This window comes from Oculina patagonica, chromosome 2, assembly GCF_052425735.1.
Source record: "Oculina patagonica isolate OP01 chromosome 2, crgOcupat, whole genome shotgun sequence".
Taxonomy (NCBI): domain Eukaryota; kingdom Metazoa; phylum Cnidaria; class Anthozoa; order Scleractinia; family Oculinidae; genus Oculina; species Oculina patagonica.
In genome coordinates, this window is record NC_135759.1 from 38,797,118 (window position 1) to 38,816,501 (window position 19,384).

At 38.2% G+C, this 19,384-nt stretch overlaps 1 protein-coding gene across 1 annotated transcript in view; it reads right to left on the reverse strand.

The window, feature by feature from the left end:
- LOC144644646 (disintegrin and metalloproteinase domain-containing protein 10-like) overlaps positions 1 to 19,384 on the reverse strand; it is a 35,902-nt gene that overhangs the window by 5,856 nt on the left and 10,662 nt on the right. The window contains exons 7-13 of the mRNA XM_078504177.1: positions 18,599 to 18,808; positions 14,303 to 14,469; positions 10,470 to 10,647; positions 5,788 to 5,941; positions 4,890 to 4,988; positions 3,793 to 3,877; positions 1,553 to 1,823 (exon numbers count right to left, since the gene is read on the reverse strand). Coding sequence (XP_078360303.1) covers positions 1,553 to 1,823; positions 3,793 to 3,877; positions 4,890 to 4,988; positions 5,788 to 5,941; positions 10,470 to 10,647; positions 14,303 to 14,469; positions 18,599 to 18,808 — 1,164 coding nt within the window. The remainder of the gene's footprint in view (positions 1 to 1,552; positions 1,824 to 3,792; positions 3,878 to 4,889; positions 4,989 to 5,787; positions 5,942 to 10,469; positions 10,648 to 14,302; positions 14,470 to 18,598; positions 18,809 to 19,384) is intronic.

Here is a 19,384-nt window from a genome sequence, read left to right on the forward strand (position 1 = left end):
GAAAGAACAGTATCAATAACTCAAAAGGAGGAACTTCTTTGTAGCTCTGAATTAAGACGTATGATAAAATTTTAGAATAAGAAACTTTCGATATATGGTTTTCATATTGTTTTTGTCAATTTCCTTTTGTGGCAGATTTTTTGAGAATCAGCTTTTCTTTCGTGTGATGACAGACACAGGACAGAACGAGAGGTGGATGAGAAAGATGCCGAAGATGAATAGGCACCGAAAAACGACAAGAACCGTCAAGGACTTATCTTTAGAGGGCGGGGAGTTTTGGGATACTGTATTTCGAGGACTGGACTGGACTAGTAAAACGCGGACTAGTAAAACGCGGACTTGTAAAACGCGGACTAGTATAACGCGGACTAGTAAAACGCGGACTTGTAAAACGCGGACTAGTAAAACGCGACTCAGGTAAAACGCGGACTTGTAAAAGGAGGACTAGTAAAACGCGGACTAGTAAAACGCGGACTTGTTAAGTATTGCGAAAAGGCTGCACTTTGCTAAGTGTTACAAATTTATATTTTCTAGACGTCTAGTTCAATCGTTTATTTGTATTGTGCGAAATAAATTTTTATAAATTGAGACCATTATGTCATTAAGTAATAATGCAATCTTGAAAACATTCCAGATTTTCATTATTAAAATAGAAACACGAACAATTCAAATTTGGGAAAACAAGCCTGTCAAATTGACGTTGCCATAGTTACAAGTTACTGGCACAATAACTACAGTCAAACCGGATGTTCTTTTGATGGGAACTTTGCAATGTTGCGGCGCAATGTTCCAATGTTGATTGACAGTTTGCTCGTCGCAACTTGCAAATTTCAATTTTGCCGTATAAAACGAGGTTGTACCACCTTTGTTTCAAAGAAACAGAAAATTATTTCCCCTTATTCGACTGTTCATCAACAGAATGCGAGAAATAAGCGACAGGCTTAGCTTACATTGCTAAGTTAGGAATTACGCTTCTAAATTACAAACGTAAGCCGTAACTTGCGGAGCAAATTTGAATTTTTAAGCGCAATTTCAAGTTTGGCGATTTCAACTATGCCTGTCGCTAATTTATCACAGTCTGTTGATAAGCAGTCGACCTTAGGACAATTATTTCATCCTTCTTTGATACAATGGAGGAATTATTATGTTTCCAACTTGCTCAGGCAAATTTAAATTGAAAGTTGCAAGTTGCGACGAGCAAACTGTCAATCAATATTGAAACATTGCGCCGCAACATTGCAAAGTTCCCATCAAAAGAACATCCGGTTTGACTGTAATCCTACCAAATTATTGCGAGATAAATTTTAGATAAACGCGCAAAGTTTGGCAGCGTTTGGTTGAATCTTGAAAAAGTTATAAGCGTCCAAAGTCAGCGCGGGCCACAAAAGCCCCCCCCCCCCCCCCCGGCCTGAATAGGTTTAAGTAGCTGTTTTTCCAGTGATTTTTACTGTACTGTACCTTGCCTTTCAAGTCAAAACAAATAGCTAATTATTAAGCGCCCGATTTTAAGCTTCTTAAGCTTCTCAAGCTTCTTGTTTTCATATAAACTTACTCTTGGTGGATGAACCATCGGGTTCATCAGGTGTAACCGGACGACACTTGAGGAACATATCACAGTATCCATTGTAGTCGTCACACGGCGCGCCAGGAAACAGTCTCGGTAAAAAGTTGTCCGTATAAACGTTCTTCATGCTGTTGATGTTTTCCGCTGGTTTGCATTCACCGTTTTCTCCGTCTTTGCAGCACACATCGCAGAGGTGATCCTCCTGTTTACACTGGCACTCCAACAAACCGGGCTTGAGGCAAATGGAACCACTACATTCCTAAGAAAATAAGAAAGCTTTTTCTTCATTAAAATACATGCAATGAGTATATATTCAAACTTGTGCATCCGCATGTTATTCATGATCAAACTTTGTAGCGTTTATCGCACTAGCTGCTTCACAGCGGTCAAACGCAAAAAATGACGTCACGTCCGGTCTTCGCCCCCTCGAACTTTGACTCGAAAGTGTGCAAACTTCTGTAAGAAATTGTTATAGAAATAGTACGGTGAAAGAAAATTTCAAGCTGGGAAACTCAGTGGAGATCAATTATCAAATTTCCCATCCATAAGCTGAGTATAAACCTTACCTCTTCAGGGACGGCGTCAACTTTTGGCTTAAAGCGAAAGCTTTCGGAAAATTTAAGACTGTATGGAGAATTTTGGCGGGAATTGCGCACGTGCGCTGTGACCGCTGTGTGCTGCTTATTTTCTAGTCTCAGATAAAACTCTTTGAGGCCGCTTCTTTTGTCACTTTTTGTGACTAAATAAGAAAGCTTTTTCTTCCTTAAAATATATGCAATGAGTATATATTTAAACTGGTGATCCGCACGTTATTCTTGTTCAAGATATTGTAAGAGAATACAAAAAATATATATTTATGGCTAGATATTACAGTTATTTTAGTAATTATTTGAAAGCTTAGCTATGTATGACCCTGGAGGCTTAATGAACCGTTAGACTTTTGAGCTAGCCTCCAGTCTTTTCGTGTCTATTTAAAACACAGAAGTGAGGGTAAAAGGAATTTTTTTTTTGTTTAAGGAAAAACAAATTATAGGTCTGATATTGAAGTGAGTGTTACTTCGAGTATTGTTCTGACAGTAAAAAACTTTTTCTTTAGCTTGAGAAAAAAGCATTTCCTGAATTGCTCTGAGCTTAAATGCTTCGCACGATGACGAAATGCTGATACCAGATAATAAATACACACGCGTGCAAATTATTGAGTTGTGGATTCTTGCTCGTGTGCATGTTATCAAATTAGATGGTGACTATGTAAGAAAACCACTTTAAATAATTTTCAGTTTTGCCGTATTTATTTAACTGAGTTGATTGTTTCTCTAATGAATCCGAAATAAAAATGACTGAAATACAAAAGAACGCGTGGAATGAGTTGAGATTTTTTCGGGATAACTTTTTTGTTGAAAGACAGTTTTTTGCAAGAATTCTAATTGCTAATCTATAAAAATGCTAGAATGGCACAAGTTAAGGGGCCGGGTCCTTCTTAACTACAGATTTAGAGCAGTTGCTAAGGAACTACTGAAGATGGATTTTGATGGTAAACCATTTTGGAGAGTTTTGTAATGTTAAATGATGAATTGTTATCTTTGCGGGACATCTGGTTTGAAAAAGTTAACATTGCACGCACTCCTAACTAGTGCCAGTCCCAAATCTCACGTTAGAATTTATAACCCCTGAAACTTGGAGAAAGGAGAGTAGAGTTCTGATTGTTTGGAAAATCAGAGATAGCATAGCCTTCTTTATAATCCTACGCATGGAATTACCGTTTGCACGTAAAGAAGGATCGCTAATGAAGAAGTCACAACTTTTATAATAATGCAAATTTCATAAACACCATGCGTAGCATTAAGCATTACGTTCTTAATCTATTGGCACTGATTTTAACCTTCAGAAGCATATGCCGTTGTAGTTTTAGGGGTTTTTACTATTCTGGTCACGTGACTCCTCAAATATGGCCGTGATTGAAACTCTTAAAGGACTCCAATAGAGTACTGACTTCAAATTCTCTCGAGGACTCTACAATTAGAGCAAACTTGTGAAAAACGCTTATCCGTGGGAGGTCTGGTTTCCAAAATATGAAAGTTAGAAACTTTTCTTAGCAACAAAATGTTAGTTAAAAAGGACCCCCCCCCCCCCCCCCTTCGATAGCCACAAAATGTTATCGCATGCGGTTTTTAAGTATAACCAAGAAAATAGGCACACTATGTCGCGTAACAAAATAAATGCACACTAACCCCTGACAAACAAACTTGTCTTTCTTGTTTGCAGAAAGTTAGGTCGGCTTTGGGCTTTGGTACAGGACAGGTGGCATCAGTCCCGCTAAGAAGCATTAAGAAAATGCTGACAGTATCATCAAATGCTAAACGTATCTAAAATGAGCAACATAAGTACATCTGTACCACTACCAAATTAATTTCGTATCTGACGTCGCTAAGCACCAAAAAGAAACATGACGTGTTCAGTTGATTGATGTAATTCTTACGTGATCACTTTTCGGGTGTTTCTTCGGGATTTTCCCAAAAGCGAAACTTAATACGTAGGAAAAAAAGGATCAGAAATTTTGGCTGCCTTTAAAAATTGCAGTTGATTTAGTGTAAAGGGCCTTTTACTGAAAAGCTCCATTTGACCTATTTGTCATTTGTCAAAGAATACTTTTTCGTCGAAACGACATTACAATCACGCCGAGTACACTATTCTGGCGAAGTATTATACGAATCGAAAAACAAATATTCTACTTTACAAATCCTCGTTAAAATGGTGGGTACGAGAGCTGAAGGAGCGGTTCCTTAGCTCTAAAAGAAAAGAAAATATTATTACCTGCAGTAGAACTAACGAACGAACGAAGAGGCGAGTCTTGTACAATGTACATTCACTTAAAATGTATACTTAAATCACTAAGTCAGTTACATTATATTCTTGGGCTGCGGACAAAGAGATTTGAGATTCGAAGGTAAATATTTAATATTATCTCCTGGATAACACCCCTACTATCACCGTCATTACCCTCTGTCAGTCAAGCTTCTGTGCTTACAGAAAATAAAGTTTCGTAACAAGCAGGAATTGATTCATTCTCTGATTTCGTTAAACCGGTAAAGTACTTGTACTGTATGTAAAGAGGTAAGCACATGTTCTACAGAAGTTAACTGTTTGAAGTTAATCGAACCTCCCTATATATTATTTCTTGGATTACATGCATAGCTCAAGCTAATAAGCCTGAAAAAAGTGTCATCACAAGCAACAATTTGTTCGTTAATTTCTAGCTGAATTTCACCAAAATTGTGTTTCATGTGTAGTCCATGTTAAGAGATTAAAGTATATTTAAAAAGGATACTTGCAGTAGGAGCTATTCGCGCATTCTGTTTCATTTAGACACAAAAAGGTTGTACTCCGGGGGGTGCACATATCACTGCAGCAAAGACCTTGACTTGGGCTGTAAATAAATTACAAACGATTATAATCAGTCAGCAGAATATAATCCTTATATGTTACCTGTATACACATCTAACTGGCATTAAGCCTACAATGGGTGGTAGTTCATACTGCTGTCAATGATTGTAACTAGTGGTAACCACAGGTTAGAAAGTGTGGGCCTAAAGAGCCTTGTGTTTAAGATGTGGGCAATGGGCAGAGGTACTGGTGCAAAGCAGCGCTTGAACAACAGACAATGTAGATAAAAACACAGCAATCTTCCAAAAAGCAGCGCTTAAACAACGTCTGCAAAACGTAATGTTTGCAATCTTCCATGCGACAGAAGCTTTGATCTTATGTGACAATCTGTTGTGCCGGATTGACACATTTTTTCGCATTCTGATCGTTCTTGGTGGAAGAACAAATTTTCAACTTCCGATTTAAAACGGCCCTGTTGAAAATGTGGTGCCTACACGTGATACGGAATCCGCTGATCACTGTCAAGTTAGGGTTGCGGGCCTCTCTTGGGCTCGCAACAAGGACGATACTCGCTGAAAATGCTGTATACGGTAAGTGGATGATCGCAATGGTCGAGTTTTCAACAATCATATCTGCCAGCAAGTAGTTGGATGTGATTTTTAGTGACGTGATTTTAATCAATTCGTGTCACATTTCTGCACTCGACCACTGATGTTCCATCTGAATTTCACCAATTCGAAGTTCCCAATGCACTATACCATCCAACCCCACCTTATGCTTGTAGTACTATACAAAAATAAGAAACAAACTGTACTGAATATAACAAATGAAATTTCACCAACCTGCATTTTTTTCCTGGATAAAGTTTGCAGCCCCTGAATCCGTCGCTACCTTGACAACATATATCCTTCTTGCATGAGTCATCTTCAACATAACCACAGTCACACTCTTCACCTCTCTCCACAATCATGTTACCGCAGATGGCTCCTTGGGTATCTACAGAGAAACCAAAACATATTTACTGTAACTGAAGACATGTGCACGGTGGACTATGTGGCTAAGTGCGGAACGGTTCGTTGAAGTGTGCAAGCCATTATTAGCCATCTGTCCTCTTACTGATGGTGACGATTAACATGTAAACTTTGTTTCCTTTTCAACTAACGTCACAACGTAACAGAAGAATTTATTCCAAACCTGTACAACAGGTAGATTAAGTTAATGAGCAACACAAGTTGTCTGATATAAAATGTAGATTGTATAATTGAACTTCTTAATTTACGACAAATAACAGTGGTCATTGCTTCCGGCAACGGGCGGTATAATTTATTATAATCATTGTAGTTTTTGCCTCATTGTAATGAGGTATTGAAACGAATCTCGACTTCACACACTCGCTCGCTCGCTCACTCACTCACTCACTCACTCATTCACTTCGTTTTAATATAAAGCAATTATTTTATGCATTAAATGGTAAACGCGCTCACAGATTGGTCCCTGAAACACGATTCAGCACATGTCAATCTGAAACAAACTGTTATCCAACAATTCGTTGGGTCTCTCCTTTTCACGTTATTTACAGAACAAATTTCAAAATACGAAAGACACTATAATGGTGGTAAAAAAGAATACAATTCGCGCTACGAAGCTTAAGAGCTATCAATGAACCATTCACGCAAGAAAACATTCAAAGGCAAACGAAGTGAGATTGTGACAGTACTGATAGCAGCTATAAGCTACATGCAGCTACGCTTGCCATGTGACGTATTTTTATAAACATTTCAGCCCACAAGAAACACGAGATCCATGCAGCACTTTTTGTTTCGCGTCACGTCATCTCGTTTCACGTCACCCGTTTTTCATCTTTTTGAGTCAAGTGGCAACACAACGTGCTCGGACGCATCTTAGTCCAGTCAATATAAGCCATTTCGTTGTCCAACCCAAAACAAATTGCAACAAAAATTAAACATGCCTTATTCGACTTTGCATATATTGAGGAATAACATACTAAAAGTCACCGTGAATCGGAGTATTGGAACCTCGTCTTTTTTTGTGATATTTGAACTACAATGAAAGATGAGAAATTTAATTTATGCATAAGTAATGTGATTTTTACAAGTAACATTGAAGGGTCCTTATCGACAGAAATAATCAAGCTAGCAAAACCAAACAACGACAAGCCAACAAATCAGTTTACAAAAAAAGTAGCAGTTATTACTTATCCTATTTATTGCGTGAAATGACATTACTATTCTGCCCTTTTTGGTACCTTAGAGAACGTACTACCAGCGGCCGGATTCTGGCATAGATGCAAGTATGGTAACAACGTTCGCTAATCGGATATTTCATTAAAAAGCTGAGTTTTCTTCAAAAATTAAAGACAGTGAAAACTGATAAAGTATAATTATACCTTTTTGATGAAAGAATAAACGCTGGTCAAAAAAGTTACCGTCTGATAACTAGAATTGCGGCAAACAATTATGGCGGGAGTCTTGGATGAAACCCTTAACATAATCTGTCAGAAAACGTAATGCGTAAATTTGCTCCCCCAAAACCCTTTCTGCTTATTGGAAGGTGCCTATAATTACGAGAATCAACACTGATTGATCTTTGCAAAAGTCCCCCGAGTGACTGAGCCGTCACAGACGCCGGGGACACAACCCCGGCGTAACTATGGGCACGCCTCAATCTCTGCACTTAATTCTTTTACAAAAGGATGAACAAATTCTTTCAGGAGTAGCAGAATGATTTTGGACAAAAGAAAAAGGGTTAAAAAATTTGGAAAAATTTTGGTAACAACCTGCAAATGACTTAAAATTATTTATAAACATGAATTCAAAATTGATTTAAACCACAGTGACAAGTTTGGTATCACTCTATATCCACTCTACATTAGGATTTAAGGTCCAATATTATCGAAATGTTCTGAACAGACAAAACCGCCCGCCCTAACGCTGTTGCAGTGGCTTTTACGGAAAAGATCATTTCTTAATTAACAAATACATAAGCTGAAATGAGCTCGAACTTTCACGTCTCACAGATCCTCAGTGCAACTTTCTACAACAACACCTGGGCGAAGTAAGCTAATACACTGCACCCGTTTTGCTTTTAACAAGTACGCTTTAAGTGACTTCGTGTTCAACTGCACATGCAGGAACCATGCTTTCTTTAATTACCTTCCATCGGTTTCCATCCCCAGCCCTCAGTGTTTTTAATTGTTTACCGTCGGACATGAAAAAATTAAACTCTAGACTTCTTTTTAAACAAAACGTTATAGAACATTTTTTATTTGTAATTTTTATTCATAAGTTTTTTTTTTTTTTTTTTTAACCGTTGTTTTTTTAACATTTCTAAACTTTTTTTAAACTTTGTAAGTCATCTTTTTAAATTTTAATATCTTACAGGACCCCTAAGATAACAGTACTCCAAAGTACTGATGGGTTAATCCTGTTGAAAAATTTATTTATTTATTTATTTTTAAAGGATTTTAAAACAGTGAGAAAAAGGCGTGTCTGTTGATGAGTTAATGCTTTCCACCGCAGTGGTTGAACAAATGTGACGATTGGCGTACAAAACTGTATAGCATTTGACGTGGCTGTATACAAATGCTAATATTGAGTGGATAGAGTGATACCATACTTGTCACTGGCTGCCTACCCTTTTAAACTCTTCAGTTTTTTCAGGCCACCAGACCCTTAATTATTTATTAATACCATATACAGTAGAACCCCGGTAACTCGAACAACCCCGCTAACTCGAACAAACTTTCATTTCCCTTGGATTTGAACCCACCTTTTAGTCTTATTCAATCGAACCCGATAACTCGAAACCCCGCTAACTCGAACTGTTTTTCGTTTCCCTTCAGAGTTCGACCCCGCTAACTCGAACAAACTTTCATTTCCCTTGGATTTGAACCCACCTTTTAGTCTTATTCAATCGAACCCGATAACTCGAAACCCCGCTAACTCGAACTGTTTTTCGTTTCCCTTCAGAGTTCGAGTTACCGGGGTTCTACTGTATATGTCTTTTCCTTTTGTAAATATTTAGGGTGAATAAAATTGTTGTTTGTTGTTGTTGTTTGAATTCAAAGTTTGAATTCGTGTTTATCAAGTCATTTACAGGTTGTTACCAAACTTTTTCCAAATGTTTTAACCCTTTTTCTTTTGTCCAAAATCATTCTGCTACTCCTGAAAGAATTTGTTCATCCTTTTGTAAAAGAATTAAGTGCAGAGATGGAGGCGTGCCCATAGTTACGCCGGGGTTGTGTCCCCGGCGTCTGTGACGGCTCAGTCACTCGGGGAACTTTTGCAAAGATCAATCAGTGTTGATTTTTGTAATTATAGGCACCTTCCAATAAGCAGAAAGGGTTTTGGGGGAGCAAATTTACGCATTACGTTTTCTGACAGATTATGGTAAGGGTTTCATCCAAGACTCCCGCCATAAGTGTTTGCCGCAATTCTAGTTATCAGACGGTAACATTTTTGACCAGCGTTTATTCTTTCATCAAAAAGGTATAATTATACTTTATCAGTTTTCAGTATCTTTAATGTTTGAAGAAAACTCAGCTTTTTAATGAAATATCCGATTAGCGAACGTTGTTACTATACTTGCATCTATGCCAGAATCCGGCCGCTGGTAGTACGTTCTCTAAGGTACCAAAAAGGGCAGAATAGTAATGTCATTTCACGCAATAAATAGGATAAGTAATAACTGCTACATTTTTTGTAAACTGATTTGTTGGCTTGTCGTTGTTTGGTTTTGCTAGCTTGATTATTTCTGTCGATAAGGACCCTTCAATGTTACTTGTAAAAATCACATTATTTATGCATAAATTAAATTTCTCATCTTTCATTGTAGTTCAAATATCGCAAAAAAGACGAGGTTCCAAAACTCCGATTCACGGTGACTTTTAGTATGTTATTCCTCAACATATGCAAAGTCGAATAAGGCATGTTTAATTTTTGTTGCAATTTGTTTTGGGTGTAATACTAAGTTGACTGGACTATCTTGCGAATTTCATCCCCTGCTCTAAAATAACGCAATACATACCGACAGAAAAGTAAACATATTTACTTAATGCTAAAGAGGATCAAAGGTTGCACGTAATATTTTGGTGGTGAAAAAATTGAATTCGCGCTACGAAGCCCGAGAGCACGAACCATTATAGACGCAACTCCTATAGAAAAATATAACATTCAAAGGCAAATAAAGTGAGGTTGTTTCATTATTGGACGCTTATTTGGAAAAAAATGCAAAGGCCGGCACTTCATCGATTTACCATGAGGTTGCTCGAAGAGCCTTTGATTACCTGCGCATGCCTTTAATGATAAATTCATAATTTTCCTGACCAGATAGTGGGTTGCCAGCTTTTTACTAAGCCGTGGCAACCATTTAGTGCACCATGTACAAATTTACATGATGAAAGTATACAGAGTCTGCTTTCGCACTTAATAACCAACGATGAGTCTAAAAGCTATCTGTGGAGGAGTCGGAGGAGGAGGCTAGCTACACTCGATCAATTTTTTACCTTGAAAGCAGCATTTGTCTTGATCACATCTTCCCTTGACATCCATCACAGCATTCATTTTCTCCCTGCTACATGGTGAAAAGAGCCGATTGTTCCGTTTATCTCCACTAGTGGCTCTTGCAAACATGATGTAATTCCCCTCACTTCCTCCAGGGGCACATTCCTGAGTATTGTCATGCTGCAAGAAAAGAGAAATAATAAGTAATAATTGGCCATACGAACATTGTGATTCTTCGCTATTCGCACTGCATAAATTATCGACATCGCATATGAGCACCACAAACCATCGCTGAATAAATTGACGTTGTTCAAGTGCAGCGGCAGAGGAAACATAACAAGTGCAATAGGTAACCAGCTGGTTGATGGTAGAATGTCAATATCCAAAACAAGCAGGCACTTAATGTCACTCTCCTCATTGCGAAGTACCACATCTTCTCAACAAGCTCATGCGACGGCAAACTATGTTTTGAAAGCTTTCTCCTCCGCCTTCAGATCCATATACAAATATTAAAACAAAGTTTCACAGCCAATAACAAACTGCAAATATTTTTGTCTTTATGGGGTAAAATTCTGTAATTTATCTTTGCTCCTTCTCTCTTTTTTTTTTCTGGACAATTATATTCAATCTTAGATGTAAGTTCACTTTTGCTATCGTTATCGTAAACGTTCTTCGAATAAATGTAACTGTTGTAAACACCAATGTATAAGTAATCTAAGCACCATATTGTAAGCAGAGCATTGTTAAGTAGAGTAATGTAAGTAGCGCCCTTGTGTAAGCTTTATAATGTAAGTGATGCAGTTAAGTAATGTAAGTAATGGTTGTAAGTAGTGCTTCTTACTGTAATGTAATCTAATGTTATGTAATGTAATTTGTTTGTGTCTTGCAATTAAAAAAAAAAAAAAAAAAAAAAAGAATGTCGCTGGGATTTTGTTGTGGGTGGTTAACCCACCCACTCACCCAGAATGTACTTAGTTTACGATGCGACACTTGTCGCGTCGCCGAATTTTATCCCCAAGTCTTAAATGCGATGCGATGATTGTTGCAGTGCAAAATAGGGTACTAATTTTATGTAGATACATGAAGGCGCGTTTACACGACAGAGAAAACTGAGTACGGACCCTTTAAAAATTTGGGTGGGACCTGCATGACAATCTTGTAGAGAAAGAGTCAAATCAAAACGGGTCTATAGATGCCTATGGCCCTGCATGTTTTGATTTGACTGCCGTGTCATGTTTTTCTAGAAAAGTGGTCAGTCCGGACCAATTTTTTGACTGGTCCGTACCCAGTTTTCTCTGTCGTGTAAACGCGCCAAATGGCCCCGTTTTGATTTGACTGTTTCTATACAAAAGTGGTCAGGTCCATTTTTGTGATGGGTCCGTGCCTATATTTCTTTGCCGCGTAAACACGCCTTTATAAATGAAATTCCCGCTTCGTTTCTGGTAAGCAATGTGTGTTAGAGAGGTCTGAACTGAGGTAACTCGCAAGAAACCGCGGAAAACGTTTTGGCATGGTGTTTTTGCGTGAATATTCGCTTACGGCTCCAACATTAGGCATACTAAATTTTAACGCACACACTCATAAAGAAAAAAGCAAGCGAGTAAAATAGAGCAGGTTGATAATTAATTAATTATAACATATATCTGATCGATTTTCCAAAGATCTGGCGCCCACCACCCAAAACACTCAGGGCTACTACAAGTCCCTTGCCCTCCCTCCAGGCTGGAAGGTTGTCACGTCACGAACCCAGCTGACAGCTGCCAGACCGGCACGGTGCCTTCTATACAGGGAACCCTCGACCGGTGTCATTCAAAATATTCACAGACTACACAATGCAAGGCATTCACACAAACATGCTTAAAGGAGCCAGAACTTAGCTAGGCCCAGCAGTCAAAAGTGACACCCTCCCCATGCATCTCCCAGCTTTTGACGGCTACTCACCAGCTGGGCAACAGCGGATAGCCCAGAGCATCGGCAAGTTACCAAACCTTCCTTGACTTCAAGCCTTCTATTAAAAGTTAAGGTTGCTGGCTAGGATTGAGATATGTTTTGGTGCGTAGTGTTGTCGCTGAGTGGTTTTACTCGTTGTTTGTTTTCTCTTGTTTGCCTGTTTTATTTTTATTTATTTTATTTGTGGTATTTTGCGAGGCGAGAATTTTATATAGATACTGAAATTTATTCCTTCTTTTTTGTTAAGTAATGTGCGATGGAAATAGTCTCAAATCAAGTAACTGACATGGAGAAAGTACTCCATGAAAAGCGGTAGTGGAACAGTCGCGAATGCGCTTACGGATTCCCGGGAACACGTGCAAAATAAGTGAGCTAAGAACCGCCATATTGGAAGTTGTTGTGTTACGCATAAAATCAAAAATAAACCTCGCCTAAGGGGACAAAAACTCGCAACAAAACCTAAAATGTTTTGGTGTAAATATTCGTGTACGACTTTAAAATAACGCGTACGAGGGTTAAGAAAAAAAACAAGTAAAATATAGCAGCTGGGTAATAAATTGCTTATTATATATATGTTTTGGTGTGCAGTGTCGTAAAACAGTTTTACTTGTTTTTTAGTTTTGAGTTGTTTGCAGTATTATTTTCTGCAGTCCGTGATTTGCGAAGGCGATATTGTTATCGTTTCTGATCCGTGTAGATGAACAATTTAATTTTTTTTACAAAACGTTTACAGATCATTTGCGCGTCAAAATCAAATAAAACTTAAGGTGGATTTCCACTGACGCGTAAATATTTACGTACGTAAAACGTGCGTAAAAGAAGATACGTAGGCAAATTCCCACTGTCGCGTAAAAAGTAATGAAAAGCGTTTCTTTTTTACGTGCGTTGAACGTACGTAAATGCCCGCCATCCTGAATTATCAAGTTGGTGAATAGAGTGTGTTATTGGCGGCCATATTGGAGAAGTGAAACAATAAATTGTTTTTCCTTTGGAGAAAAAATCATTAACATTTTTATGCAAATATCTTCCTGTTTGACTCTTTCAACATGGCTGCCAAGAAAACACTTTGTACCACACGCTAGTAAAAGAAATGCGTGAATATGACCAAGAGGCATCTTATAAATACTTCCGAAAGACAACATCAAGTAAAAAAAGATTTGAGGCGACCTTCCCGGATTACCGGTTCAAAGCCTACGTGATGTGACGTAAAGCGTTTTCTTTCACTACTGCGTTCGTTTAATTTGGTTCTGTAGTCAGTTCTATAGATTATTGCTGGAAATGTTCGGACTTTCTCGATGAGAAGTGCTTCTACATCTGAATGTTTTCCCATGTAAATCGACGACGATTTAAAACAAAATGGTTTTCCACGTGGTAAATGGTGTCATGTGACAAAATCCAAAAGTATGATTGGGTAATTATAAATCGCTTTGTAACCGCAGACAGCCGCGAAAAAAGTTGAACTCAGTTTAACTTTTTGAAAACACTCGCGAACACTACGTGCGTATACGTGCGTGTAACGTACGTAAATACCAAGAAAAAACCTGGCATTGGAAATTGGCCAACGTAAATTCGACGCGCGTACGTAATCGCGCGCGTAAAATTTCATTTTTACGTACGTTTACAATTTCTACGTACGTTAACGTGCGTCAACAAAAACGCGACAGTGGAAATCCACCTTAACACAAAGTTTGAAACGAAACATTTACAACAAAAGCGACTTAATAGAGCTTAAAATTCTAAGCAGCGTCGAGCTTAAAAAATTATTACATTTCTGAAAATCTTAAAGCCATTACCTTCTAATTTCAAAAAACATCAGCGTTGAAAATCTGCTTGTTGTTAAAAGAAATAATGTTATTTTTAAGGAACAATCGCTTTCTAGACTTACCATTGCGCCAAAGTTGTGGCCAGTTTGATGCACAAAAGCGATTTGAGAGATCTTCTTTGGCAATTTTCTGTTATAATTGACAAACGTAACAACTCCTGTATTTAGGCTTTTCTTTTTCCCATCTCTGAATGTTGTTGCTTTTTCACAAATTCCACCAGCAGCTCCACCTGATGAGACATAGAACTAAATGATCATTTCCTCCCGTTAGTTGAAAAATGTTTTATTACATCGCGGAAAATTTGTTAAATTATATTTAAATTCAACTTATGACGTCAAAGAGTGAAAGCTAGGGTTTTATCATATGACCCGTACGGACCCGCGCGCAATTTCCATGGAAACCCATATGAAAAAAAAGTCCCGTATGAGGGCCGTACGCCTCGCTCTAGCAGGGCCGGAAATAGAGATTACTTCATGGAAAATGCGCGCGTACGATTTTTATTCACGAGTTGAGTAGTGTCAGAAAACGAACGAGTGAGCGTAGCGAACGAGTGAGTTTTCTGATACGTATCGAGTGAATAAAAATCGTACAAAGCATTTTCCATGCTGTAATATGTTTACTTCACAGGTACTGAGATTTTCTTTTCCGTGATACTGAGTAGACAAATTTATTTGCACAAATAAATGACACTGTAAAACCATTCAAGTGCTCAACAACTGAGTAATAAATCAAAGATCTGCAGCATTCAAAATTTTTAAGTTAAGTCAAATGTCTGTTAATAAAGGAAGCCATGCCAATAACAAAGTTAAGTCAAGAAGATAAATCACAATTTATTTCAGTCAATTTATTTTCCGTCGGTCGCAAACATTTTCGGCGGTACGGTTCTGACATCGCTGCAGTCTGATCCCGTTCTAGTTTGTGTTTGTCTTTCATTGAACTCCAAGTACTCGACCGCTTGCCGTTTTCAGTAGCTTACTCCCCAGCACATATCACGATGTTCTTGGCACCCACGGAGTCCGAAGTGAAGAGTGTTGTTTAGCCAGGGCGTGTTTATAAGTGCCTCGGGACTACACATACCAAACAAACCCTTCTCGCACAACTGATATTTTCAACTCTTCGCTTGTCAAAGCTACCGACGCTTTCGTATTATTTCCTTTTCCTTGCTTTTTAGCTGCTTTTGTTTAGACTGTAGAACTTTCCTGGTTTTCTCAAACACCAAGTCGTTGATTATGCTTACAGAATAGCTCTTTTTCTTCAGATGTCTTTCGAAGCTAGCCACGAAACTTCAAAGAGAAGTCGGCTCGTATTTAAGTCCATCTTTGGTGCAGACGGCAATGATGAATTGGCTGATTAATTCATTCAGCTCAACAGCCGGAATATCTTCTATTTTTCTGTCTTCGTTCTTCGTTATCAAAAATCTTCCAAGCAATTTTACAGCTCGGTCAGTTTTTTGAGCGTTTTTTTTTTTTTGTTTTCCTGTTCTAAAATAAATTCTTCAACTGAAGAAACAGAAGCAAACCTTCCATCGGCCATTTTTCAAAGCGCGGGTTTTCTTTAAGGATGGGCCGATACTCGATACCAAATATTCGATACATCGATATTTTGACAATTTTGAAAAGTATCGATACTTTCGAAAAATATCGCACTTTCGATACGCTTTCGATACTGCACACGTGACCTGAGCCTGCGGTCTTCTGATCAGCACCTGCGGTTGAAAAATACAATTTTGCTCAAAGAAATATTGATGTTCTTGTCAATAATTGAATTTTTCTTGCCTTGACTTAATGTCCACACATTGCTGATGCAACAGTGAAACACAAAGACCAAAATCAGCATTCTTGGCTAACATTTATAATGCCAGGTCTGTCCTTTGTATGGTCACGTGACAAACCAATGACATCAGGATGGAAATGACGTCATAATATCGATATCGAGATCGATATCGAGAAAAAAGGCAAATATCGTATCGATATCGTATCGTTTTGAAAAACCAGTATCGGCCCATCCTTAGTTTTCTTGTCGGCAACGGCTGTGGGATGACGTTTCCTTCAATACGTTCATTCATCACCAGTGAAAATTCGTCGTTCGCGTTGCTAATTGGACGAACGATATTTTTTCACAGTGAAATTTTGTCGTTCGTGCTCCTGATTGGCTAAGCTCTGAATCAGTACGATTTTTACTCCCTACGATTTTCATGAGTAAATCTCAGTACCTTTGAAATAAAAAGCCGTACGGCCCTAATGGAAAAGCGTACGGCCCCAAATTGGAACCAGTTGATTCCACAACTTTGAATTCAGATGAACGATAGTTAAGATTTTTCTAAAAAGCAAAAAATGTCCAACATGTTTATAAAAACTTTACTATCTAGAAAGCGATGTCGTTTGCAGGCGCAAAAATTAAACAAAACGCGTTTAAACTTGGCAATTATGAAGAAATACTCCTGACAACAACAATTAAATTGAAATAAAAGCCGACAATAAACAACAAAATCGGACAAAGACGTATCCTGGTTTGAAGTCATGGTAAACTGACATTGAAGAAAAAATGCAAATGCGAAGTAAACTCAAATTTCTCTTTCTGCTGCGTAATTTTTAAATCACAACAAACAAAATGCGAGTACATGTTTACGACTAACCTGATTACGACACAGTTTTACCGCTTGTTTTCACAAAGCATTTTAAGCACAATTTTGACATCAACTGTCATGCAGAGCTCAACATCGTCGAGGAACTAACGAATTCAAGGACTAAGCAGCAACAGCAGACGTTCATGAATCCTACAATCTGTCGTAAACAAAACAACTTGAAGCGAAGGAAAACGAAGCGAAGCAAGACCAAGAAAAAAATCTTGAACTGTCAGTACAATCCCTTTCCAAGTCTTTATGTAGTTTCATAGATTAAGATCTATAGATCTAATGTTGTTTTTAACATACAAAATCCTTCTTGGTGGAAAATAAATTAATCCTCTCGATCAAATCAATCGTGAATTACAGCTCAGAAGAAACGTCGCTAAATCAAGTTAAATTCAGTCTTGTTCGCTGAGAGACGAGCACGACTAGTCGAAACGTCGTGCAAATTCTTTGTTGTAGTCCTCCATAAACGTTTCCTTTGAAATTTCTACTAACTGCAATCATGTACGAGGAATTTAGTCGTATTTAAATCTTCTTGGAATGGAGCAAAATCTCGGAGATTTGGTTGACAATTTTAACAGAAGTTCAAAAACTTTTTACGCACATCGCAGTTCAAATGCACTTTACTGGCTTCCCAAACAAATTGCGAGCTACCGTTGGCTTTTCAAAATGCGCGCAAAACGGGCCGCCGCGTCTGTATCCACGAAAGAAAAACAAAAAAAAAATCAGTGGTCATATGACAAAATGCTTATTGACTGAGTTAGGTCGGGCCGGACGGGAAAATATTTGGCTCTCGGTCAGGACGCACGGACCTCGCTGCGCTCGGTCCGTACGTCCTGACCTCGAGCCAAATATTTTCCCGTCCGTCCCTCCCACTCAGTCAATAAGTACATAATATTTGACCTATAACCTTTTCTGGATTAGGGTTGCAGGGCTAGGGCTTTTGGGTTAGGGTTAGGGTGTAGTTGTTGGGGTTAGGGTTAGAGTTGCAGTTTGGGACTGGGCTAGTCTAGTGACTAGCACTCCTGCCACACTCGATCACCTTAGGTGAGGTAACTGTAGCCTTGTTATTGCATCGATAAGCGCCCTGTCTTTAATCAGGGCGTTCCCTTCAGCTCCGAATATGAAATAAGTCCCCCTGGCGCTAAATAAAATCAGCACCGTATGTATTTACATAATAACCTTACTAAACTGTAAAATACTTTGAGTGAAAGTAAAAAGTTCTATAAGAGCAAAAATATCTTCAGATCACTAGAACGATTCATCCGATCTAAGTTTACAACACTACATTTTCGGTGGCCTCTGTCCACCTTCATCAGAGTAAAATGAGTTCATTACATTACAAACACATTTTACTCTGATGAAGGCGGACAGAGGCCACCGAAAATTTAGTGTTGTAACCTTAGATCGGATGAATCGTTCTAGTGAAATTAAGTCTACCGATCGCCACAGACAAAGTGTATTTAGCAAATATATCAAGTATTTTTATTTATTTATTTAATTAATTCTGTTCATTGGTTAAATTTTTTACTTTACTAACATGCTAAAAGCTTTTCAGTTACGGCACGGAAATATAAAAAGTTTGTTCGTACTCATGGTAAGTTCATGGTAAGTTATATATTGTTTAGTTACAAAGTTTGGTAATCCACGGTGCATTAACTCTGTCGTAGAGAGTTTATAGTAATACTATCTGCTTACATATCTGTATTGATGATTAAATTTAATCTACCTGTCTCGCCAACCCAAGCAAGTCCAAGCACTCCATTAGCAAAATCTCTGTAGGTAAAAATATAAGACAGGCACACGTCATCATGATTTTCCTCAGAGTTGAGCTCAAGCACCTTCTCCACTCCAAAGTTGTTATCTCCATAAGGGTTATTGGGATCTCCAGCATCAGAGCTGTCATTGGCTCGCATTCTCTGGATCCTGAAATGAATACCTGACCAAAACAAGGAAACATAAAAATTCCCTTTCAAGAATGTTAAACAACTACTTTCTCCTTACAGTGTTGCACCAAGTAGACTGGTAATTAGAATAGAAATTATCCTTAACCACCAAATGCAAAGCAAACAGAAAAACTTAATTATAACTATATTGAAGCATGAATGCCAACTGGAATGTTCCCTGTTAATCTTGCCAACTTCTGGATATATTTTCTGTATGCTAGAAAGCACTTCTATTATTTCAGACTCTCAACCACGATTTGTCTGGAAACGGTTTGAAAATATTTGTATAGCTTTCTTGCTCGAAGTTCCTCAGATTAAGATTAAGATGAAGATTCAAAACAATTTTTTATCGATCTAGAAGAAAGAATTCATTCTTATCATGTCAATTTTGTTCGTGTTTTGTATTGTTTAACTGCACTCGTCTGCACCTTTGTTGTTGCTGTTGTTGTAGTTGTTGTTTGGTAGCCTGACAAAGTAGACCGAGCAGAGAGGAAGCTTGACGTGCGTTAGGCCAGAGATGCAAGCATCAACAAGCACCTCAGCATCTACGACTGCTCACGTGTGTCTAA